The 26,185-nt window shown below is 41.5% G+C and overlaps 1 protein-coding gene across 4 annotated transcripts in view; it reads left to right on the plus strand.

The window, feature by feature from the left end:
- The first annotated feature begins 4,072 nt into the window (after positions 1 to 4,072).
- PRDM15 (PR/SET domain 15) overlaps positions 4,073 to 26,185 on the plus strand; it is a 39,221-nt gene continuing 17,108 nt past the window's right edge. The window contains exons 1-12 of one of the 4 annotated variants that reach the window (XM_067545205.1): positions 4,073 to 4,178; positions 7,861 to 7,945; positions 12,240 to 12,285; positions 13,172 to 13,265; positions 15,594 to 15,747; positions 16,551 to 16,803; positions 18,300 to 18,422; positions 20,396 to 20,494; positions 21,284 to 21,508; positions 23,075 to 23,210; positions 24,706 to 24,887; positions 25,471 to 25,565. In XM_067545205.1, the coding sequence (XP_067401306.1) occupies positions 12,249 to 12,285; positions 13,172 to 13,265; positions 15,594 to 15,747; positions 16,551 to 16,803; positions 18,300 to 18,422; positions 20,396 to 20,494; positions 21,284 to 21,508; positions 23,075 to 23,210; positions 24,706 to 24,887; positions 25,471 to 25,565 (1,398 nt within the window). In that variant the 5' untranslated portion in view covers positions 4,073 to 4,178; positions 7,861 to 7,945; positions 12,240 to 12,248. Of the gene's footprint in view, positions 4,179 to 4,415; positions 4,517 to 7,860; positions 7,946 to 12,239; positions 12,286 to 13,171; positions 13,266 to 15,593; positions 15,748 to 16,550; positions 16,804 to 18,299; positions 18,423 to 20,395; positions 20,495 to 21,283; positions 21,509 to 23,074; positions 23,211 to 24,705; positions 24,888 to 25,470; positions 25,566 to 26,185 lie in introns of those variants that run through there. The other 3 variants (XM_067545206.1, XM_067545209.1, XM_067545208.1) reach the window with 3 other exon arrangements.

The following is a 26,185-nucleotide window of genomic DNA, read 5'->3' on the forward strand; positions in this document are numbered from 1 at the left end:
TCACTAATAAGCATGAAAAGAGGATGTCTTCTTTTTTAAAAAAGAAATAACTACTGCTGTACATAAAACAATAAACACTGATTGTCTCTCTGTAGTAGCCTGTCATATGTGCCCAGGTCTTCGAGATGTACCAGATTCTCTATCTGCTCATCTGTATTAATAAGACGACTCCATGTTTACAGGGTCTCTTTACCTGGTTTCTCCTAGCAGCAAACTCCTCCTAGCTGTGCCTGACACTCTTGCTTAGTTCTTATTGGGTCCAATGGCATTGGCTGACCTCCTTTTATCAAGGAAGGATCCCTTGCAGGCTAAAGCTGTGGTGGAAAGCTATTGAGCCTGACTCTAAATGTTTGCATAATTTGTCCAGGTTTATGAACATGTCCAGTTCTTAATGGACAACTTGTTATATCTCAAAGCAACTCTCACTTCTCTTATCTTATTGTCAGAAAAGGTCCTTTAGTAGAACAGAATGTCAAGGTATAATCTTGTTTGGAAACATACAAGAATAGGGCTGGAAGGCACCTCAACAGGTAATATAGTCAGGAGGATTATATATACATAGTAGCATAGCAATATTGGATGTCAAGATGCAGTAGTATTTGGATGAATTGAATGGAATTCTTTGCCTAAAGGATACTTAGTGTTCCACATTTTCAGTTTTTATTTGTTTTAAAAAAAAAAACCCTGGAATTTTCCAATGTTTATTTTCTAAACATTAATATCAGGTTTTTTTTTTAAAAAAAAAAAGAGAAAAATGGGGTGGGGAAAAAACAAAAACAAACTCACCTTTCCATAACATACACATTTTACTCCAGTATAATTTAAACTTTTATGTACAAAAGTATTATTTGCCTATCTCAGAGCTAGTAGTTTTTCCAGAAATCCTGGTTTGCATATGCTCACATAGTTTTCTTCCAAGAATCCTCACTCATGTTGAGCCTCTTGCTGTCTTGGAGGTAGTCCAACTTTGAGAATAAGCGCTCTATCTACATCAATAGATCTAGGGTTGACTCAGAGCTGGCTGTGCCACTTTGCTGAAGTTGGGAAGTGTGTCTTGGTGTCTGGTTCCAAAAAGCCAGCACTTCCAATTTCATATTGTCAGGGTTAGTGTAGACCATGAAATTTCAGTTAGGCTGGGCCTACTTATAAAATTAAGCTACCAAATATTAATAAGTTGCATATTGCAGAGTATGTGAAATGGTGGCTGGAGTCCCTTTTGAAAAGGGGTGGTGGTTTCTCATTGCAACACACCCAGCTGTCTTTACATTCTCAAAGTATGTCTGGTATTTCATTAGATAACTGTTTATTAATTGCCTCTCTTGTCTGGACCATCTTCCCTAATGAACTTATCCTCTGGGAGTCACTCATCTATGCAGTAAGCAAAAATGTGTTAAATGCAGGGCGTGCTAGACCTCCATAGATCCAGATCTCTCAAAATACCTTATGATCAAAGCCCATGGATGGATGCCACCCCAGGTATTGCTCAATTTAATCACAACAACCCCAATACCCCTTTGTTTGAAAGGTGGAACACTGAAACTAAACAACAAATCTAGGTGGATAGTGCCTTTTAACTAAGTAAAACACATGGGTCTCTCCCTCTTGTATTGTTTTCTGGAATTCCTGTGTTTACTCGTGTAAATTACCAAAATGCTTTGAAAAACATTGAATTTAAGACTATAAAAGAGAAGCAATGGAACTGGGGGGAGGCAAGCAAGCTTCAAGAGGGAAGAATCACTCTGGACAAGAAACTGACAAGACCTGCCATTTTGCCCAGCTGTCTTCTGAGACCACAGATCCAGGCTCTCTGGGGAAGCTGCTAAGAAACCAGCGCCACCTCTTGCCTGCATTGGTGAGGATCTTTCCTTTTGCAGCTAAAATATACTGGACTTTTGGTTTGAGGGCTCATTTTATATGTTTATAAATTAGTAATTAAAGCCTTTCTGTCATTATCGAACGAGAGTCGTGTCAATTCCTGAGCACACTAATAGCAGATCCCAGTCTGAGAGTTAACAGTTAGTTAGGCATGTTCACATAAGTAGTGAATTCCCCTTTCAGATATGAAATTTCATCTTTATTGGCAAATGATTGAAACACTCTGGCATAATGGCTGTTGTCTACTGAAAAATTCACTTTGAGGAAGGGATGCAACACCTGGATGACATTCTGAAAAGAACCTTCAACACCAAAATCTTTGGGGCTCAGATTACGGGCCACAGTCATCTTCCATTTCACACTGAGCATTGTGTTGAAGGTTTTGAATGCTTTTTTGGTTTTCTCCTGTTCTGGGGTAGGAAGGATTTCCAGAAACAGCTGGGTTTTCTTGCCATATGTTTCTCATATGTGCTCAATTCAACTGACATTTTGGATGTCAGGATGTGGTAAACGTCTGTATCGGCAAATGTATTGGCAGTGGTCAGAGAAAACATCAGTGTTTTCTGTATGTCATACTGTGATTCCAAGTTTTCAACAATGAACATTACTATTTCCCTCAGGCCCAGTACTTGTCCCATCTATGTTTGAATCAAGATGCTTCCTTCTTCATGGTACTTAGCTGCAAGGAAGGAGACCATTGGCAGCACAAGAGAGGCAGTTTTCCTGCTCTCAGTTTCTGGGCCTGGCCCAACAGCAGCCCATAGCAGCTGGGAACAGCAATTGCAATAAAATTCCTGCTCAGTTTCTGTAATCCTGGGATAGTTTGTTCAGTCATTCTGTGGGGATAGCACATGTGCAGAGTGATTGCATGCAGGTGCCGTGAGGGACTGCAGTATGGTCAGTGCAGACCAAATCTTGAAAATTTAGCTGCCAAACTCTAAGCCTCTATCCTCAGTTTGTTCAGAGACTTTTTAAAAGATTATAATTTGGCCAAATTTTGGTATATTTTTTATTGAAACAGCAAATAGCCTCCTGCCAAATTGCAAGTCCCTGCTTAATTTACTAAATTAAACTGTTTCAACTGCCATGTTACAGTAACTATCCTACCTCTGTGAGTGTGCTTTGCAAGGTGTGGTATGGTTACTTATAACTGTCAGGGTTAGTTCCGTATTGTCAGTCTGGTGGTCTGTATTGTCAGGGTTAGTTCTAACAGTCATGATTAGTTCTGTATTGTCGTTCTGGCCTGTGGAAATGGAAGACACTTGAAAGTTTTGCAATAACCTTTAAAAATGCAGTTGCACCTCAATGATGTGGGAGTGTGTGAGTAATGCCCTATTGTTTACATGAACAGCAGTGTTACGGAAAGGATTCAGCCTGGCTACTAACTCAAAAGATCGCACGTTTGTGTTACCATCTGTGGGTTTACCAGCTGTATAAATCCTGAGCACTCCAGTTAAAGCACGGGGGTGTCATTTCTATACTACAAGTGCTATAGGACAACAGCTGCAGTGCTTTAGCAGTCAGTTGCTACAGTGATGGAAGAGGTTTTTCTGCTGCTCTACTAAACCCAGCCTAAGGTGGCCACCGGTCCTTTATATTAAGGGACCGTCCTTATTTAATTGTTTTCCTGTAGAGTAACCACTTGTCCCTTATGTGATGAGGTACTGAAATGTATTAAAACTGAGAAGTACCATTTTAAACATTAAACTGAAGCTAGCAGCATTGTATATTTGAGGACAGTAGAAATGGACACTAGAGAAAAAATACATGACAGCCTAAGGGAAATGGTGTTTCCCTAAAATAGCCTTTAAAAATAAAGCATTAGCCTTGATTGTTCATGTGGTTTTCCCTTATTGCCATTCAACAAACACGGTCACCCTAATCCATCCCCTCCTGTGCTAATAGCTAAGTCAATGGAAAAATTCTTCAGTGGCCTAAGCTGTGGGTAGGGGAGGCAGGGACGGGGCTAGGTCAGCCTAACGACCTAGCTAGGTGGATGTAAGTGCAAGGTGCAGAGCAGGCCTGGTCTGAGGCAACCGTGCAGCACATTGGATTTAGTGCACATGCTGCAGGCGGGGCTGCCCAGGATCCCTAGTTGTGCAGCGAGTGCCTGTACAAGAATAAAGGTCGAGGGGAGGAAACCTTTGCAAAGTGGACGGAGGGCTGCCCACCCCTGGACAAAGCAATGAAATAAGGGTCTGTTCCTTAACCTGGAGTTGGGCAGGCGACCCCCGTGCTGCAGGCACAGTCTGATCACAAGCTGCCAGCACGGGGCGGTGGAAGCTCTCTGCACTGGCAGCCTGGTATGTACAGCGCCCTGCACAAGGGACCCTGTGGCGAGCTGCCGCTGCGCTGGGTGGGGGGAGGGGGGTTCTTGAGTGCTGCTGCGAGCGCCCTAGCGAGGCCTCCAACCAGCGCTGTTGGATAACAACAGCCCGGCCCCGAGCCCCCGCCCCCAGGCCCGCGCGGCCGCCCCACCCGGCAGTAGGCGGCTCCCTCGCCTCCGGACCCGCGGACTACGACTCCCATTGTGCTTTGCGCGGGCGGGCGGCCGGGCCGGGCTTCCGGTGGTGCGTGGTTTCCGGAGCGGATCGGAACCTGGAGTCCGGATTCGATCCGGGTCGGAACATTCCAAAAGCAGGTAACGCAAACCAACCCCCGCATTCCAGCGCGGCGCGCGCCGCTGCCAGCCCCTGCCCGGTGACCCGCCCCTCCCCCCGCACCCCAACTGCCCCATCGCCGCGCGGGCCCGCTCCCCGGGGCTGCCCCTGGCGCGCGCGGGGCCCCCTGTCCGTCGGTCGCGCCGCCGCCTCCTCCTCCTCCTCCATCTCCATCTCCCTCCATGCCGCCTGTTCTTTGTTACAGCAGCGGCCGCGCCGCCGCCGGGGGGGCAGGCGGGTCCGAGGCAAAACCCGGCGGAGCCGCTCCCGGATCCCGGCCCAGCCGCCCGCCGCCTTGGACCGAGCTGCCGCTGCAGCCCGGAGCCGGGAGCGGCCGGGTCAGCCCCGCAAGGGGCCGCGCGCGCGGAGGCCGGCGGGGGCGCTGTTGCTGGGCTGGGGCCGGCTCCGGGCGGGGCTCGGGCTCGCTGTGGCTCGGCAGGTGCCGGGAGCCCCCAGGTCCCACCTCGGCCTGTGGTGGTTCATGTACAGACCGTCCCGATTTCCGTGTGTGTGTGTGTGTAAACAAACTAGCCTCTCCCCGCCGCCACACACACACACACACACATACCCCGACACCGTCCCTCCCACCCCCCTGATTCCCAGCCCGTTCCCATGGCTAGAGCCGCTGTGAGTCCGTGCGCGAGCGAAAGAGGATTAAATCAGATTTTTACACATAGCCAAACCCTCTCATCCAACGTGGAGAGACCGACAAAGACTCGCAGCCGATCCAGGAAGAAAGAGATCAGAGAGATTTTATCTGTTATCACAGAGGTGCAGTAACTTAGGGGTTGGTGAACAGACTCCTTGCGAGTCTGTCTGATCCATAAATGCGCAAGCGGATGATTTAAAGAGCATATTAAAATACAGTGTGGAAACACGTCCACAGAGAGGCAGGATTTATTGTATATATCCAGAGATGGTTGTTACTGCTTCCGTATCTGGATAAACAAGCCCTTTATGAGCTCTGTAAAGAGATGAGATGTGCTCTTCTGTCTTTGAGCTACCCGTTACCTAGACCTGAAAGGAATTAGCTGTTAAAAAACATTTCTAAGCTATTCTGCCACATAAAGTGAAACCTGCCCTATAGACCCCACCTCCAGTGAGAGAAATTGCTGCTGTCAGAAGAAGCCACTTCAAAGTCTCCAAGGTTTTCAGTACAATGTTCTTCAGTCTTTAAAGATCACCTCTACTAGGCAGTAGGGCTGTTTCTGATTGGTCCATTACATATTTTTGAAAGATGGCTCCCTACTCTTTTGCATTTAATTTAAACAGAATCTTCTTGGGCAATGTTACCTTACAGTTAAATTGGATCAGGCCCTTTGTAAGCAGGTTGGGAAGTGGTCATGTTTAGTGAATTATTATTAAGTATTATTTACATAATACAGGCATTGCCACCATGATACTTGACCTAAGCATTTCTTAGAAGCTTTACATTTAAAATAGCTCAGCCCCATTGACCTCCATGGGAAATGTACCTTTGAGGCAGTGGTGGTGACAATGATGAAGGTGTTCTCCATTCTGTAATTGTCATGGTTAATTCTGTATTGTCATTCTGGCCTGTGGAAATGGAAGACACTTGAAAGTTTTGCAATAACCTTAAACAAATGCAATTGCAGTACATCTCAGTGATGTGGGAGTCACCTAACTGAATTTTATTTGGTAACAGTTACATTTTAGCCTAAAATGTAATATTATGGTACTATTAGTATCCCATCAATATTTCTTCAAAAACATGTCTGTGTTCATTTGGATGCATCAAATGGTATAAATGAAAGTATCTGATTCCTAAGTTTATTGCTAAAGGATGGGGTTTAAAGGCATGTTGAAAAGTCAGGAAGATAGGATTGAGAGGGCAGGATCAAGACCTTCTATGTTACTAGGAAGTACACTGAGTTTTCTGATGGCAGTTAGCAGTGTAATTTTCTGCTTTAATTTCAAGTCATTTAAATTATAAAACATATTGGTCCTTTTATTATTTTGATTCTCCTTTGTAAGTGCTGAGCTATAATGAAGAACAAGATGTGATTCTGTAGGTTGAATTATAAAGAGAAAATGCCCTTTTCAGTGGTGCATTCAGTGCTCTTTCCTATAAATATTCATTCCCTGCTGATGCCTTTCATTAAATACACTTTGAAGTTTACTTTTTCACATAAGTGATTATCATGTTCACAGAGGAACTACATAAAATATGCTTTTAAGAAGGTACAGTACAAACTCAATCCTTTACACTTTGCTAATCTGCACTCTCCATGACTGGGGCATAAAAAATAAGACATCCTTTTCCCATCTCTCAGCAAAAAAAATTAACAGCAGAACTGTATAATAAGGCCTTATGTTAAGACTTTACTTGACCAAATATACTGCAAAATATTTTCTAGTATGGTAAGAAATGTGAAATAAGTGAAGAAAGTAAATTTTGTGATACTTCTCCTTGTTTATGTGTGTATTTATAACTTTCATTCATTTGTCGTGTCTTCCAGTTATTTGTGCAAATCAGTGAAATTCTTTTGTAATGTTGTTAGTAGAAAATTAAATTTGTGGAAAGGGATACCTATATCATACATTCTTGTTCTTTGTTTTTGTAATGACAGGTATCCTCATAAATTCAGACAAAAAGTTAAAGGTTTAACCCTACATATCTTATGCTTGTTTAAAAAAATGATATCATTTCCCTTTGTATCTAGGTTACCAGTTCAATTCATGAAACCAAAATTGCACATCTTGCCACTCTGACCTCTTTATTTTAAATATGTAGTAATGTGCCCTAATTCACTCTTGTATGCTCAGATAAATGGAAATTATAAGTGCAATTTAAATGTGTAGATAGTGATCCTGCAGCTTGCACCATGCAGGCAGATCCCTGTGCCTGTACAGACCCTCAGTGGGGCTCCACATAGATTTTACAGTTTGTGCATATAGAGAAACTTTCAGGATCGGAGCCTTTCTACAATTGGAAAAAGGGAGTATTCCTGGTTACATGCTCAGCTGAGCTCTCATTTACGTACAAAATTGTTCAGTTAGGTATAAAATCAGAAAATGGGCATCACTTAAACTTACGACCTGCTGACGATGATTAGATATTTTTAGTTTTGTTGCACACTTTTGAGGGGTGGATTCAATTTTCCCATTTATTTGCAAAATCTTAATTGATTTAACTCTAACTATTTATAAGATGCTATCTATAATTTGTGTATAGTTGGATATATTGGTAATTGAGAAAGCAAACCAGTAGATTCTCATCACTAACTATTACTCTAAAAGTTTGTTGAGCTGATGATAGTTTGCGGTTTGTGGGCTGACAGAACTCGTATGCTCCTTTGTGTAGACAATGTGCTAAAGAAACTTGGACTGTTCACACAGCATTTCTTCAACCCTTGACCCCCAAAACAAGTGGAGACTATCAAGCTGATGTGAGTTCCTCACTCTTTCTACTTAAAGCATATACTGTCCTCCTGCCCCTTTCCTGCCCTTCCCCCATTATCAAGAGTACACTGTATACCTGTGGTCTACTGGCCATTGTCCACTTTGCTGAAACATGATTTGTAGAACTCCTCATGCATGGAGATGGGAACATGGCTGTTCATTTGTTTAGTCACCATTTAACTATTCCTGTCAGTGTCATACAAAAATGTCTGGGCTTTGCAGAAATTCTATATCATCTCTAAGCCGCCAGTCGTGTGCAGTGGGATGAATAACGTAACAGCTTTCTCTGCTAGTATAAATGTTAGTGTCTTATGGAGGAAATGAACATGGTCTCAGGATTAAAGCAGGAATTGGGAGTAAGAACTACTAGGTTCTATCTTCAGCTGTGCCACACAGGGTGACTTTGTACTAGTTGCTTCAGCTCTTTGGGCCTCATTTACCCATTTTTTAATGGGGCAGAATAACACGTATTTTAAAAAGGTATGAAAACTTACTTCAGGTTGTAAGGACCTTTGAGGTCCTCCTTGCCTGAAAAGTTATATGTGAATGCAAAGAAGAATCATTAATCCAGTAGTAGGGTTACTCTTCCTTCCTCAAATTTGGGAAAAGCAAAGATATAGAGACCATCTAGAAATCTGTATTGTGAGAGAGCATATAGTAATGTACAGTAGTCCTTGAGATCTCTCTCTGCACCTGCATGTTAAGGTGTTTCCTTTAGTTTCAAATTTCATTAGTTCGATCCCAATGTATATATTTACACAGCAGTTAGGAGTCTACTTGATACATATTTAGGGCTTCTGGTTTTCAGGATTTATTAATTTCATTTTTGGGGCTTAGTTTTAGTAAGTTTTGAGTTTCACATAGAGGGGCTCTCTCTCTATACATATATGTAGTACTGTTTCAAACAGCACTACATTAAAGCGGACTAGGGAACCTTTACTATGCACCATCAGGATCTACACAAATCAGAGAATGTGCAACACATTGATGCAACTTTAGAAATCATACCCCTGTAGCCCGCATTGCTGCTCTGTGTGGACAAGCCCTTAGATACAAGCTAGGGAGCAGGGACATTGCCTGTATAAACAAACTACACTGGGAAAGGGGTGAAGTCAACACAAATTGAGTAACCATTTCTGTTGTTTTTCTGGTGGTCATGGGATAAACAGCAATATATATATGTGTGTGTGTGTGTTTGTGTGCACATACGTGTGTGTGTGTATATATATATATATATATATTATATATATATATAAAAATATGGTGTTTTATTAGTGTTTGTTGGTGAAAACCTAAAATCAGAAGCCTTATACATATTGCATTATCTGTTCTTCCTTTGCACAACATAGTAGGTCATTGGGCTAAACTTGCTGAAAAGATCTCTGATGCATCAGAAATCATTGCTCTGTGTAGGAAATGAAAACCACTTGTTTAGACAGGTGAAAATTAAATTGATGTAAATTTACTGAGAGTTAGTGCCTGATCTTATCAATTAATTAATGAGGGGTATTTGGGTGACCTCTTGTTTTCTATCCCCTCTGTCCTTGGGGATAGAATGGTAGCATTATGTTACCGTGTTCTCCCTTTTCTCTGTTAAATCACTTGCACTTCCTCCTAGCTCCCAGAGCAAATAACAGTTTTGGTTCTTCCACAATGTCACACATCTGTGTCCTTATTATTATCAAAACCAAGTTTCTGCTGTTTGTGAAAAATGCCATTCTGATAGTGGTGGAGCCAGAATTGCTTGCCCGACAGGCATCACACAGGCAGCGTGCCACACCAGTGACTCTCAACCCCATTCTATAGGGATTACTTTAGAACCCATCCACACTATCGCTGCAAGGGCACAGGCTATGTAAAACCTAGAATTCCAAGGGTGTCACAGCCATTGTCGGCACACAACACACTATGGCTCTTTTACACAAGACACGCATTTCATTGCAGCTTGAATGGGTGACAATGGTTGGAAGTGGCATCCGTTGGAATTCATAAGGAGACTGTGGATATCCAAATCACCCTCTTGGGGACATTGGTTGGGGGACAGATCCGGGAAGAGTCCAAGTGGCTGGACAATAGCATCCACCTTGTCCCCTTTCTTGCTGTGGGACTTGCCTAGTGGAGTGTTGGCTCAGATCCACTTGATAATGAAACGATGTTGTGCCTCCTTGATCGGGAGTTGCTTCTTGATTTCTGAAGACGGAAGAACATGTTTAGCATCTCTGCGCAGAGCTGACCCTGTGTTTCAGTGATCATCAATGCAGATGGGAGCTACACAGGAAATATCAGATACTGCTTTCTAGTACGTATACGTGGTACTGGCAGGTCTGCAGCATGGGCTATTGTGCTAGGACTGTGAATTGCAGGGAAGTCCTAAAAATAGCCCTGAGCCTCACTGGAAAGGGTTGAGCATGAGTGGACTTCACTTACTGTGGTAGGGCTGTTGATGGAACTTGCATGCTTGTTCTATGCCCATTTTAGGAGACATCATCCAGAATGACTGTTGGTCCATTCAGAAACAGGTACTGGTGACTCTGAGATGGTTCTTGGATATTTATATTTGCTGGATGGGCAAAGCGCATGAAGCATGAATTTTTAAGAACTCTGGCTCGTACAAGAAGAGACAGTGTTTCTGTTATTCATGCTAAGGGGCTCTCTGCCTCTACAGTGACCTTAGGTGACTGCTGTGCCTAGATGTATCTTTGGTGAGCATTTCTTACGGCAGCATGAAAACCATTCACTTCTCAGATGAGACTAACTTTGCTGTTTATCACCAACTGCAGGGCAGGTCTTTAGTCTTCCCCCCTCCTCCCTCTGTTTGCAGCTTTAGTCTCTCATTCCTCTGCATTTATCCTCTCTCAAATGCACCCACTGCCACCTCAGCCTCTTTCTCTCCTTACTTGGTTCAGCCGATTATCATTTTGCCTTCTCATCTCCCACTGCCTGTCCCTTGTTTGGGGGTTCTGCTGCTCTTTCTTGTGCCTCTGGATATGTCTCTAGAGGACCAGGGTGACCTCTCAGGGTTGGGAGAGGAATGACCTTCCTGAACTTGTTTGTGCTTGCCTGTTTTTTGCTGTGGGTCTCAGGTAATCATTAACAAAACATAGGGCCTAGTTAAAACAACTGGCTATTGACAGTTTGGGTTATTTAGACATCAGTGAGAAGAAATAACTAGGAATTATACAATGCTTTTCATCTGTAACACTCAAAGTGCTTTAAAAGTGTAGGAGGAATGATGCAATATGACTGTGGACCACACCAAAACCAGCAAACTCAAGATCTGAGTCTTTACTCAAAAATCTAAATGATTAAATAAAGCAATATTGTGGTCAAATAGCCTTCATGATATCTGTTTACATGGACTACATCTTTGAGTTATAGATGGAGTGCAAAAATAAAGTTTGAAATTGCAGAACTTCTCCATGATTTTTGCATGCTTAGATCTTAAAATCAAATGAACAAATTAGTTTTAAATTGTCTTAAAAACATATAACCCCTCAGACTTTGTATGTGAAGTTTCAGTCCAGAATGTGGTTTTTCTGGACATCTTAATGATATAATGGTCTCTTTGCTCAGTACCTGTAGAAAATCTCTGCACTTCATAGGGAGATATGTGCTGGTCTCTGAAACATAAGCTGTTTCATAGTTCCTGAATAGTTGATGCACACTTAAAATTTTTTAATTTCTGCCCCCTTTTTCGTGAACCTTGCCTTAGTGGATACTTTGCTAACAGGTTTTATTGTAATATACAGTGGAATGCCCTTAGAGTGAACTCATAGAGAAAGCCAGTGTATAGTGAAATGGAATAAAAGTCCCACATTGTTTAGTGGATATTTGTTTGTAGTGAGCAGGTGTGTGAAAGGGGAAAAAAAATACTTCACAATAAAATAAAAAGTTCCATTGTGTTTTATGTGCCTGCTTCTAAGGATGTGGTGGTGCATGAGATGGTGTGAGCTGTTTATTCATCAGTGCTTGTATTTTCTGTTATTTTTCATTATAGAACTGCATGAACCAGAGTGTTTAGAAAAAGCTTATAGGAGGGGGTCTTGCAAGGCACTTGCCATCACCCTTAATATAGACTTTGGTGGATCATTAGCAGCTTTAATTTGTGTTTTACATTCTATGTATGATATACTCTGCTAGGGTTCAATAGTCTCTTTGCACATGCATTGGGGTCAGTTAACATTATCACTCAGTAGAAGTGTCTTTTATTCGATCTGTGTATTAGAATTGTGTCAGGAAGCATTTACATTATGCTCAGTTTTATCCCTTGTATTTTGACAGGTTTCAGAAATGGCAGAAGATGGCAGTGATGAGACCATGTTTATTTGTAAGTATTAGAAGAATAATGATGGAGGAGACATCATCATCACAGAGCATTAATTTTAAAGCTCAAACCACCTTACTCTTATATTGTTTTTGTAAAGGTGATTATTTAAGGGAAACCCCAATAGCTTATGGCAGCGTGGAGACATAGGTTATAAAACACTAGTGTTCCCCACTTGGATGATCGTTCATCTACCAGAAGATTAAAGAAAATGATAAGTGCTTCTTGTGTTCCTAAATAGTGCTGGACAATAAGAAATCTTGAGAGCCCCATGCTGTAGATTGTGTCCCGACTATCTTGCACTAGTTTCAGGCACTCCTAATTTGAATGCTGGCCACTGAGTGAAAGCTTCAGCTACAGCAAATCCTTACAGGAAGTCCTGTGTAAGTTTCACAGAAGTGAGCACTGCTGGTGAGAGTTTAGTTTCCTGTTATAAAAGCAAGGTGTTCTTTCTCACTAGCTACAGTCTGGAATTAAATTCTATATGATGTTAATTTTTTTTATTTCAGTAGGGCCAGAATTTTACTCCCAGTCTCTGAGAGCCCATCAGATTTTGAATATGCGTTTTTAACACAGGGTTCCAATGAACAGAATAGTGATTTTTAGGTATTAGACGCTAGCACAGTAACTAAATATTTCCTGGAGTTTTGTTTGGAAAATATTTTCTTTTGGAAAATATTTACATTTTTAAAGTATCTTCTGGTAGTCCTAGATATGTGTTGAATGGTATCTTTGATTCAATTGTGTATGTCCTTTGGGGCAGTATAAATTACTAATTTATTGTGTGTAATTAGTTCCATGTTTGAATTTTCTGTCTGGTTGTTGATTGAGAGAGAGCTGCCTGAGGACAGCATTTTCCTTGAAGGCTCTATGTGCTATTTACTTACAGGGTGCGAGGATTGTGGTCAGTACCATGATTCGGAGTGTCCGGAGCTGGGCCCAGTGGTGACCGTCAAAGACTCCTTTGTGTTGAGCAGGGCAAGGTAAGTAACTTTAGCAGGACTCTGTGGCTTGTTCGTTTTTTAAAGTAAATTTTGTCTTTGTGAAAGATGCCAAACTGACAGCTGAAAAATGAAGTCCTCTGTTAACAGAATAGATATAGCCTCGATTCAAGCCTGCTGACAGGTGGATAGCAAGGGGGGCAATTGCCCAGGGGCCCAGTGATTTAAAAGGGCCTGGGCAGATAGGTATGTATCCGCCTCTCTTCCATGCACCCCTTTTCATCAAGGCTCCCGCCACTTGCACTCTCCACCCCGCCTCTGAGCTGAGCTTATTTATTATGCATCATGCAGGTTCCTAGGCTGCTGAAGAGGTGATATCTGCTACTCAGCTTCCTGGCTTCATCAGTAATCTCCCTGGGGAGTCCAGGGAACCCAGGAAGCTGAGTAGCAGATACTGCTGTCTCAGCCACTCCGGAACCTGCATGGCACGTAATAAATCATCAAAAACTTCCAGCAGAAGCCCACTTGGACCTCAGCCATCCCTTTCTATGGGGGCCATTGACTGTTTGGCCCTGGGGCCCAGAATTGCTTTCATTGGGCCTGCCTCAATTAAACAAAGAATTGAAGCACCTGCTTAAACGACTTGCTGAATCAAGGCCTACAAGAGTCTCCCTTTATCCAGTCCTTGGCAACCCTCAGAGATTGCTGACAAAGGAGTCAGATAGTGCCAGTTGTGGTGGAGACTTGTTTCCTGTATTGGGTGAGCATCTTTGACATTTATCCTGTTCCTCCTCCTCAGACACACTGCATTACATTTTCAAAATTCAAAATGGTTCATTGGAATTTCCCAGTGTTGTTAATGGGGGTTACACAGCTTTGCACTGCCTCTGTAATTCCTCCACTGTGAGAAGCAAAACTTGGAACATTTTCATAACTCTTCTAAAGAGTGATCATGAATCCTAGTTTTGTCAGTAAATCTAGGTCTATAATACAATAGCAGAAATATTTGCCAAAAGAAATTAACAAATTAAATATAGAGTTAGGAATAGGATAAAACAAAATTGAGTAATAAACTTTATATTGAATCATTAAATGTTTCTATTTGGAATTTATATTCTGATGTAAAATGTATGATTTTTGCTATGGGAAAGAGAGGTCATTTATAATGGAATTTTGAAACACTGTAGGAACACAGGAAGTCAGTGAAAGATACTGATCTCTAACCTACAGCCTGGGGGCATTGCAGTAAATGTTTGATCAGAACCACCAAACTGACTCATTGAGAGCTAAACTGAATGAATATCAACTTTCTCCTCTTCATGGCGCCTCTAGGGAATGAACACCCCTCACATACCACCAGGAATTCTAGTAATGCCTAGATGCCCCATTGGTTGTCACTGTACAACTTATTATAAGAAGAGATGGCCCCTATCCTGTAGAGCTTACAGTCTAAATAAACAAAACAGGCAAAGGGTGGGAGAAATATTACCATCCCTGTTTTACATTTGGGGAGCTGAGGCTGAGTGAGATTGACTTGCCTAAGACCAAATGGGAAGTCTGCAGCAGAGCTGGGACTGCAACACAGAACTCTTGAGTCCGAGTCCAGTGACTTAACCACAAGATCATTGTTCTTTCAATTCTATTGAAAGGATTAAATGGGTGCTGCCTGGTTTTAAAAAAAACCAAATCTTAAAAACCAAACCAGTGTCCTTTCCTACGTTATAAATAACGTGATCTCATAGGTTATTAAAACTGCTTTTAAAACTCTCCTTTGCTTTTCACTAAAATTTTAATAATGTCTGTTTATTTTTTGTATTTCTCTGAGTCTTGAGAGTGAAAATAGACTGGTCGATTTTACCTTTGTTTATTGTTGGCTTCTAGCCAATTTCATTATCAGGCCCTCATGCATTAGGGCCCTGTTGAAAAGCTGGGGTAGCAAACCCTGCAGGGGAATGTTTGTCTGTTTATAAATTTGTCTTAATTGGAACTTTAAAAATGTTTGGAAGCCATTTCCATTGAGCATAAGCTTTGTAGCAACGGATGTTTTATAAAACGTATGTATCAGCAATTGGAAAGATTCTGATTAAAGAGGAAAATATCTTGAAAGCAATGATTTATGAAAAAGACACTGGCTGCTCAGATTTGGACCAAAAACCAGAATATTTTAAAAATAAACTTGTATGAAATCAAAGCTCAGTAGAAATGTTTCCATTGTTTATTCTTTAAAGGTTCCAGTGGAAACTAGTTTTATTCAGAATAACAACCCACTGTCATTTCAGCATTGAGAAATCCTTTTGGACTTTGGGAGAATTGCGTTCTGCACAGCTGCTTTACATGGTACTTAAATTCTTTCATTTTTGTTTTCATTAGGTCATCCCTTCCTTCCAATCTGGAGATCAGGCAATTAGAAGATGGGACTGAAGGAGTATTTGCAGTGACTCAGCTTGTCAAACGTACCCAGTTTGGCCCATTTGAATCCAAGAAAGTTGCCAAACTGGAAAAGGAGTCAGCATTTCCACTGAAGGTACAGTATGGCACTTGCAAAATGGTACTGACATGAAGGAAGTTTAACGCTCATCACCTACAGATGATGCAAAGAAAGTGATCATTAGAAATAGGTTCAAGCCACAAAATTTGGATTCAGATCTTGAACTGTGGGATGCTCAAAGTATTTTTAATGAAGGGTTTTGATTTGATCCCATTTCTCTAATAGGTAGTCACAAAAGCCAGTATGTTTTTTCCTTGCCAGGTACATACGATGTTGTGGTGCTGCTTACACAACATCCAGAAGAAAAGTTTATTTCTTTCTCAGTTTTGTTTCATCCTCTCCCCTTGGAAAGTTTCAGTGAAAAACTACTTTGGCTGTTTCAATCCATTCTTTCCCTCACAGTAATAGCTAGTTCAGAAATAAAGATCTAGACACCAAAATCAAGGCTATACATTATTTTGTATTGGGGATTTTTTTTCCTTACCCTTGCTAGATAAACAAGTTAAATTACATTTCTGTTTTGAGAGAGGAATTATGACCTTGAGGCTAAAGCAAGTTACTTTGAGTTATCACTCCTGGGATCTCCTCCCACTTTGCCACTGACTTGCTTTGTGACCTTGTGCAAGTCTTTGTGCCTCAGTTTACATGTCTGAAAGCATATGTGATACTTACCTCGCAGGAGTGTTGACTCACTTTGTTTCTAAAGCCCTTTGAGACGCATGGGTGAAAGGCACCATAAAGGCACAAAATACATAGTCTTATTTACTATTAATAACGATAATGTATTATTCATCATATTTGTATTATATATGTATTTTGTTTGTATGGGTGGCTCACAGGTTTTCCAGAAAGATGGGCCCCTGGTTTATTTTGATACCTCTAATGAAGATGACTGCAATTGGATGATGATGGTGAGAGCAGCCACTGAATATGAACACCAGAACCTGACTGCCTTCCAGCATGACAATGATATTTACTTCACCACTTCCCGGGACATCCCACCAGGGACTGAGCTGCGAGTGTGGTATGCAGCTTTTTACGCCAAAAAAATGGAAAAGCCAGTGTTGAAGCAGGTCACTAGTATTGCCAATGGTACGTTTGGGGGCCTTATTCCTCTTCCCTAAGGGCCCAGTCCAGCTAGGTGCTGATCATCTTCCTGAGTTCAGGGGTAGTTAAGGGTGCTCAGTATCTCATAGGATCTGGCCCTGAATTTGTAAGCCATGTAAAAAATCAGACTCTCAGATGTATTTCTGCCCTACAAGAAAGAAGCCTAGGTTCTGCACCGTGAGGTGTCAGAGCCTTTAAAAAAAGATGCATGTCCTAACTGATTTTCCAGCAACTTGAGACCCAAGACTGGAGGAATAATCATTAGTTGCAGAATCAGCAATTGCATCAAAACCTGTCTTCATAGAAGAGCTTTTCAGTCCCTTTCCAAAGAAGTTCAAATGTCAGCACAGTCCAAATGCACAAACAGGTCACCTGAGAAGCAGTCTTCTTTTCTTTTAATTGTAGTGAAGCTTTCTGTCCTTGTCACAGGGTCTTGTACAATTGGAGCAATTACATGCACCTTCAGCAGTCTTATGTAGGGCCCTGTGAAACAAGGAGATGAGTTCAAACACCTTTTGTTCCACCTGATTACTCGAGTTTCTGCAAAGGAAGTTAGACAGCTTAATCAGACATTAAAGAGTCTATGCATTGTGCTGCAGTAATACAAATAATAATAATTTCCCCTTCAATTCTCTTCTACCTTTCCATTTCTGCAGCCAAAAAGTAGACCTTTTAGCATTGCAGGAGTCTTGTTGTTGCTGTTTAGTTGAGAACACTTTACTGTACATTGTGATTCCTGGGCTGAGAAAAATTTCCAGGATGATGAATGTAGCAGTGGTGGCGTGGTGATATGCCAGCACCATCAGTGAGCTTGGTAACTTTATGTTCTTGACAGCACAGCAGGCAATCTGAAGTGCTATAAAGCTGATTGGTATTTGGGTCATTCTGGCAAAGTAGTTTTGGTACCCCATGATGTTGTGGTGTAAACTGAAAGCCTTCCTTTTGTTTGTTTTTTTCCAAGCCAGAAAGCACCAGAGTAGGTTTATCTTGTGAATGTGTTGTGAGATGAAATCAAATATCCTCTATCCAGGTTTTCTGATTAGTGTGGATCAAGCTCCAAGTCTGTGCTAAATATTAGAATGAATATATATATTTGTAGATTATTCCCTTCCAAATGGCCTCGGAGCGTTGGTCGCTGATACAGTGTTAGTGATCTTTGAAAATGGCCTAATGAAAATATGGAGATCTTACCTGCCTTCGTAAGGTAGTACACCCCATACACAGTGACATCCATAGTACACACCTCTGGTGTGTGATGCTTCTGTATCCTGGATTCTAAACTGGAAGCTATTCTGCAGTATTCAGGTGTACATAATATTTTGCCTTGGTTAGGGTCTCTTGCAGAGTTAGTGGTCTAAGACCTGCTGTGGTAGCATAGTCTGCAGCACCCATAGATGTCACATTGAACTGCAGCAAGGATACAAAACAGTCAGATATTGGGAAAATAACAAAAAGGAACTATTTTTTCCCCCCCATCGCAGATGTATGCTTAGTAGTGATGGAATGCGACAAGGAAGGGAACAAAAACTCTTCAAAGCCTCCCAGTGCAGTCCTCTCGAATAAAAAAACCAAGAAGTCTAGTATACCTGTAGCTGACTTTTCAGGTAAATAAAATATTTCATCCTGTGTTCCTGTCTATGCTATATGGAGCCAATAGTGGCAGTTTAAGGGCAGATCTGGAAGGAGCAAAGAGCTGCTCACTGCACAGTGTTTCTTCAGTGATGAAAACATGTTCACGTGAAATACAGTAAATATCATATATGAGCTTAATCCATCTGTGATAGTTAATCGGGAAAGATTTTAAGTCTATGGCTTTTCATTTTATTACCTTAATGAGTGCTGTGCTTAAAACCCACTGAAGGTAGAAAAATGGCTGAAGGGACATGGAAACTTTTTCAAGCAGATGTGTTTCTTGTCCTGAACGCCACTGACTGCTTTTAACTTAATTTTTTTCATGTTACCTCTTCTTTTTTTTTTTTTGGCAAGACCTGAGATAATACCTGAGATATGGTAGACTACAGGAAGAAAACCAAAAAGATACAGCAGAGTGGGAGCAACACTATTTTGGCGATGACAAGGATAGTAGTTACCCCTGAATCTTGTGTTGGCTAAAATAGAAGGATGTAGTTAAAAATCTTAAATAAACTTGTAAGCAAGGTGGTTAATATTGATGAAGAACAGATCATTTGGAAAACCTAAGTATGTTTTAGAGACAGGCTCCCACTTCCCACAGGCATGAAGCAGAAAAAAATCTAATCTCTGGTTACTGGGGAAAAGAAATTTAAAAAGCATTAAACTTTTAAAATTGCCACACTTAAAACTCAAATCAGGGTGCACGATCTTAGAATCCAGATCAAAAGAAGATAATATTGGACTGTTCTTTGAAAAGTGGTTATGCTAAATTTTTTTTGGTTGTAGAAGTGTAGAATACTCCACCAAAATAGCCTCCCTTTAATGTAGAGCTGGATGGGAAAGTGAATTTCAGTTCTGTAAGAAATTTCAAATTTTCAAAATAATTTTCATCCAGAATTGGGACAAAATCTAAGACTCAAGAAATTTTCATGGAACTGAGATTCTGCGATATTTTGTTTTGGAAACTGGAATGTGTTTCCAAAATGAAATATGCTCCTTGGGATCCCTGTCTACCCACCTGGCAGGCTGAGGGATTTCAATAGATGGTGAAATATTCAACTTTGGGGATCTTAAACAATCTGCAGAATGTTCTAGATTTCTGAGGTCCACCTGATGGATCCTTAGATGACCTGTTTGGAACTTAATCTCTCTTCACATCCCACAGTTATTTAACAATTTTTCTGATTCTGATACCTTCTTTTTCCTTGAGATAGCATTATGTGTTGCATGGTTTCTTAAAATAACATCCTACATTTCTTTCTTTTTTTGTAAGAGCTGGGAAGTCACTTAAGCAAAACACCAATATGCTCATCTGGCAAAATATCCAGCTAACTAAACCCTTAAAATAAGTGATTTCCTTATCACCACCTTTATTTACTTGAACCCAAATGTTAGTATTTCCATGATGCTTTTCAGAGAGTACTTTGTTCAGTCTATATCCCCAGTTTGTCCAGAGGTGGGTAACTCCAGTTTTGAAGGTGGCCAAGGTGGTTCACCCAGGTGTGCTTTTTGTACTGTTCCTTTGATCTCCACTTAATTTAGGAAGAAGGAGAGGGAGATCCTGTCTACAACTCAAATGAGACATAGGAGGGCTTACACTTCATGAATCTCCTCTCCTGTTTTCTTTCCAGTTCCTATTTTGGCTCCTTAAATGATGGTATGGGAAAGTCCTCTCTGTAACCTTCCCATGGATTAAATGTTAGTCTTTGAGTGTAATTTCTGGCATTTTGTACTTCTTAAAATATCTGAGGAGGGATGGTTTTTATCCAACCTGTTCTTTACCAGACTATCATACTAGTGTCAGGATAGCAGCAGCTGCCTCTTTCAGTCTTGATTGATTGATTTGTAATCTGCTTTTCTGGAGCTTCCTTGCAGGATAAGGTGCTGAAGGGTTTGCTGCCTTTATTTTATAAACTTCTAATAATTTCTTTTTGGCATGACCTAGTGAACACTCCAGAGAGTAGTGGGCCCCTTGAAGCAGAGTCCAGCCAGTGGACGTGTAAAGTGTGTCCATCTGCTTTCCAGGAACCTCAGCTGCTGACAGGTAAGGGGAATCTGAAATTCATATAAAAATATACCCAGAAATATTCTGGGCGTTCTATCCTCCCAAGACAACAGATTATGGGCAGGGAGTTGGCTTCACAATGCCATAAATTACAGGTTTGTAGAATGTTTTTTCCAGAGCCCAAGAAAAAAGAGTAAAACTGCAGTAGCAACTGATATTGACTGTTGTTATCAATTTAGTGATTGAAAGACACTATATAAATAAAAGTTAATAGAACTTGTCATTTTCATACTTCATGTTTCTAGCTATTGAGCATAATTTTTGAAAGCACCTAAAAGGTTTAGCAGCATAAATCCTGTTGACTTTCAATGAGACTTAGGCTACTAGGTCATTTTTGAAAACAGGATGCTGTTAAATCATTGAGGCACATCGATGGGCTACAGTCTTGTTCAATAAAATATAATGTAATCATCTTGGCTGACACACCAGGGATTGAACCAGGGACCTTCAGAGCAAAAAGTACGAACTGCTACAGCTTGAGCTGAAAAGTCAAGGCTCTGTAACAATTCAGATCCTCTGTGGATTGGCTCCGAAGGGAGTTACAGTCACAAATATTAAAACCTCTACAATTTCAATCCATCTCAATGATCAGTTTAGTTTATAACAGAGAGTGTGCTTTTAGTTAGATAGGTGTTTTAACTACCAATGAAATACTTGATCTAGGCAAGATTCAGTTAAATAAAGGAGATCTAACTCTAAGTTTTGGTGGTGCAGCCATCCACATGTTTCATGACTATGTTCCCCCCCCACACACACACATGCCTGCAGAACATCTCTTGAGTCACTTGGAACTAGCCAAAGGAGTCCCCCAAACAAGCCAAAATGATGTAACACCAGAGAAGCCTGCAGAAGCTCCCATTGCTGATCAGCCTGTAATTGGTGAAGGTGCCAGTGCCAACACAGACTCCAGGAGGACTCCACGAAGGGGAAGAAAGCCCAAAGCAGCAAAAGCAGAAACACCTCTTGTAATTGCTGAAGATAAAGACTCAGCAGGTGAGATGAGAGGTTTAGTAAAAGTAGTTGCCAAAGGTGCTTCTACCTTATTGATATATTTTTTCAAAAAAGAAAAAGTCTGCAAAGTTTTGTGTCTAGATGGGGAATCCTGGAGCTTTTTTTAGTTTATGCAGAAAACTCTAGTGTCATTGCAGAAAATGATTGTCAGTCTTTTGTAGATGCTTCAGTGCTAAACACTGCAGTAGCTGTGTGTAAGTTAGTGGGAAGATTCACCAATTGGGGCAGCTAAAAGAAAGCCCAGATTTTCAAATGCAGGTCCAAGTGCCTTTCTTCAGGGCTGGTTTTATTAAAGCAGAAGATGCAAAAAGGCGCAAAGTAACACAAAATACTGGGTAACAGAGGCCTATCTTGCTTTCTGCAAGCTGGGAAGGGAGAGGACACATCCTTCTGCCTAACCTTTCTTGGCTGTCCCATCAGCCTTCTGCCTTGTCCCCATGAAGGGACTTCCCTCAACCCTCATCTTCACAAGACTGAGCCAGGAGCCTTCTTTTATATAGTCCCCAGTAGGGAGTCACATAATGCTTGGTCAGCCAATCCTTCACTGACACATGTCCTGTCTTGAGACTACAACTCCTGGCAACCACTGGTCTTAAAAGGCTGTGCCCCTGTGACAGACATGTTGTCAGTGCCTCAGCTACAGTTCAGCATTCTGTTACATGACACCCGTGTTATCAGTGAAGCTGTTGAATGTGCCACACAGAGCATTGCACCTGCTGTACCTGCCCTACACACCAAACTGTGAACAGCTCTAGTTTTAACACTGCCCTGAGGTCATGGCTTGTGAATCTAAGTCTGCAAAATAAACTTGGCTCCTCATTCTTTGCAGTACACTATTCTATGGATGTAAAGCTTGTCTGAGGCCGTGAGCTTAGCAGGAAAAACAAAAGATTGTACATTTATGTGGCTAACAAGAATATCTACAGTTACATTAAATAAGATAAAAACAAAATTTGGAAAGGAGATAAATCCCTCATGCTTCAGGGAGTATAAGCCTACCTTTAACTTGAGGTTGTTAGGCAGAAACATTTCCTGTGGGCAAGTTTTTCTATAATTGCCTATTTCAGGGTAAACGTCTGTATCCTGGACACTGCTGGTGTTGACTAGAGGGTGTGGCAATTCTCTTGTTCCTATTCTTGTTGTAGATAGATATAGCTGAAGACCTTGTTCTCCCTTGTGTAAAGAAGGGTCCTGTGGAGAATAGAGAAATGTTTTCTTTTCTATTCCTTCTGAGAATAAATTGTTCCAAAAGAGTCCTGTCCTCCCCACATAGTGGGAGGGTTTCATTTGTCTTGGAACCCAACCAGAAGCCACTTCCCATTATGGATTTGAAATTGAATCTTCATTTTTTAACTGTCCTGTCCATTTTGAACTCAGTCAGATGCCAAAAGTTGAATCTCCATTTCAGTTTATTTCTAGATCAAGAATGTGTCAAAGTAAATACAATGGGTTGAATCAGCCTCAGAAATATTCTGAGTTTTATTTCTCTGTGTATGTGTTTAAAGCTTTTCATGTAAGTATTGTATTTTTATAATAATATATTCACAGTGGATCGAGTAGCTGAAATTATAACAGAGATCCCACCTGATGAGGTAGCCCTTCCCTCTGCTGCAGAAGAGAGGATTATGGAACTGGTTTTAGGAAAGCTGCCAAGCACCACAAACAACATCAGTTCGGTAACAAAGTAAGTCACAGTGGGATGCAGTCCTTCATAATGGGGTAGAACCTTTCCTTCTAACATCTGTAAAGCACCATTGTAGTTTCCTCCTGTTAGCATGGAGGAAGGGCTCATTTGGAACAAATGATGAGAGCCTTGTACACTTAGACAGACTGGATATGCTGACACATCCATTCAAAGCCTTCTGCTTTGTGTATGTGCGTATGCACTTGTGCGTGCTGCCGGTATAACAGCTGGTCAAGGAATCTCTGCACCCCTGTATGCCAAAAAGGGGGATTCAAGCAGGCCCAATGCACTGTGAACTGATGCTGGTTGTAGCCATGGGTGATGGGAGACTGGTGATATGGTGACACCCTCAGAGTGCAGTGCAATAGGATGATTTCTCTATCTTGGTACAGTTTTGTACAATGGGATTTTGGAACCCATGAGAGGCTGCAAAGTTAAATGTTACTCCCACTGAATGTTGGTGCTAAAAAAGCTAAAGATGTGCATGTTAAAATCTCTGCCAGACATGTTATTTAGTCTCTCACTGATACTTGTATCCTGTGAATCATATCTCTTGCATCATTGCAAATGACATTTCAGAGTTTGTAATAAACCTTGAGCAAAGGGGGAAAATGTCTATGAAATGTACAGTCTCTGGGGGGGCCCTTGTTATTCATTTAATTATATTTTTAAAACTTGTTCCAGTAAAGCTAGTTTCTTGAGAGACTTGGAGGTTCTAGTTTGTAGTGTTATAAATAATTTAATTGAAGTCCACAGCAAGTACATAGCAGTAAGAAAGTACACATTCAAAAACATGTCCTAAATGGCATTTAGACAGTGAAACAACAGTGCTGCTGGATCGTTCCATGCATGCTCATTTTGTATGGTTCTTGCATGAAGACTGTAGGGCTTTTAAGTGAAAAGTGACGCTGAGATTCCTTTGGAGGGTGAGAAGAGTGGTTCCTGGGAGAGCTCTGACAATGCAATCTTTGATTGTGGGTGGCCACTGTTTTTCTGGCTGAGGGTGATTGGAGAAAATTCTCTTCCAACAGATCAGCTACTCTTCATAGATGGCCAGGGGGAGTCGTCATTGTCAGAACGAGGCACTGACTTCCCCCGAAAGCAGGGGTTCTCAAACGGGGTTGGGACCCTTCAAGGGGTCATGAGGTTATTATGGGGGAAGGTTGTGAGCCTCAGCCCTCGCACATGCCCTGTGCATGGCTGACAGCCAGAGCCCTTCAGAGCTGGGTGGCCAGAGAACAGCAGTTGCTGGTCGGGTGCTCTGAAGGGAGTGCCACCCCCAGCAACCGTGCAGAAGTAAGGGTGTCATGGCATAGGGGGGTCATCATAGCCTGAAATATTTCCAAAGGGCGTCTCAACAAAAAAAATGTGCAGACCCCAGCCCTACAGGCTGAGATAGCACTCTTAGCCATTGCCAGAAGATGGGATGCCTAACTTTTTTAAAAAAATAACTATGAAATACTGTTCACTCACTGCCTTTCTTTCTCTAATCCAGTAGGTATGCTCATCACCAAAACACCATGTCCCTCAAAAGAAGTTTAATGCTCTCCAGTAGACATGGAATACGTCGAAAGCTGATAAAGCAACTTGGGGAACACAAACGGGTGTATCAGTGCAACATCTGCAGTAAGATCTTCCAGAATAGCAGCAATCTCAGCAGGCACATCCGCTCTCATGGTGCGTTTGCCTTCAGCTCCCTACCACGATGTAGTTCTCTCCAGTTAATCCAAGTGTTCAGTAGAGGAGCTGAGATATTCTATATGCAGATGTTTTTCACAGGTTCCATCATTAATTATTAGAGGGTTCTAGAATCAAACAGGCAAAAGCACGATAAGATCCAATGACTGGAAGTTGAAGCTAGATAAATTGAGACTGGAAATAAGGTGCAGACTTCCAACAATGAGAGGTTGTAGTGCATTCTCCCTCATGCTGAGTCTTTAAATCAAGATTAGTTATCTCTCTAAAATCCATGTTCTAGTTCAACCACGGGTTATTGGGCATGTTGAACTAAATTCAGGAATTATATTGGGGAAGTTCTATATCTTGTATTATACAGAAGGTCAGACTAGTTGATCAATGGTCCTTTCTGACTTTAAAAATCCATGAATTAATCTTTTTAATTATTGAAGCTGCTCACATATCAGCTGATCGCTAGCCTATTTGTATGGAGCAACCTATAGAATTTTTTAGATATCACACATGGAGTTCCCAGTTGGTTACATCAATCACTCACTCTGTTTTATCTTGATTGATCCCTCAGGTGACAAACTGTTTAAATGTGAGGAATGTGCAAAACTGTTCAGCCGTAAAGAGAGCCTGAAGCAGCATGTTTCATATAAACACAGCAGGAATGAGGTGAGTAGAAACAACCAGATGGTTCTTCACGAGGAAAGATGAAAATGTGCTGTGAGTTCTAGGCTGATGATTGTGGGTGTGTGAGTCAGTCCTGTGTGAGTGGATCCCCTGGTGTGAATTGGCTAGGGAAAAGTGCTCAGGCATTTGTTACATCAAAGGGGATTGTCACTGAATCAGACCTAGCTGGAGACTCAGGGTTGGATCTAAAGGTGTGCTCTGACTGCTTATTATACTAAATAGGATTGTTTTACTGTCATCTTGCTTGCATGTCCTCTCTGTTCATTTCCACCTGTTGCGTGTTTAGCCTGTGAGCTCTCTAGAGCAGAGACCGTCTCTTTTGTGTGTGGGGGGAGAGAGGGTACAGTGCTTCTTGCCACTGGAGCCTGATCTTTGACTGGGGCCTCTTAGCGCTATTGCAATACAAATCATGATGATTGTAAAACCCATGAATGGCAATAAGAGTCTTTCCACTGACTTTAGTTGGCTTTGGATCAGGCCCTAAACTCGAAGATTACTGGCATCTGATGCCAAGAATATTGTGGAGTCTGACTATGAGTCAGAAAACATCTTGTTTTTCCTAAATCAAATTTGTCGTTGCAGGGCTGACTAGCAGCCAAAAA

The sequence above is a fragment of the Emydura macquarii genome, unplaced genomic scaffold, assembly GCF_026122565.2.
Source record: "Emydura macquarii macquarii isolate MOO-44397 ecotype Brisbane River unplaced genomic scaffold, CSIRO-AGI_Emac_v2 contig_1043, whole genome shotgun sequence".
In the NCBI taxonomy this organism is placed as follows: Eukaryota; Metazoa; Chordata; order Testudines; family Chelidae; genus Emydura; species Emydura macquarii.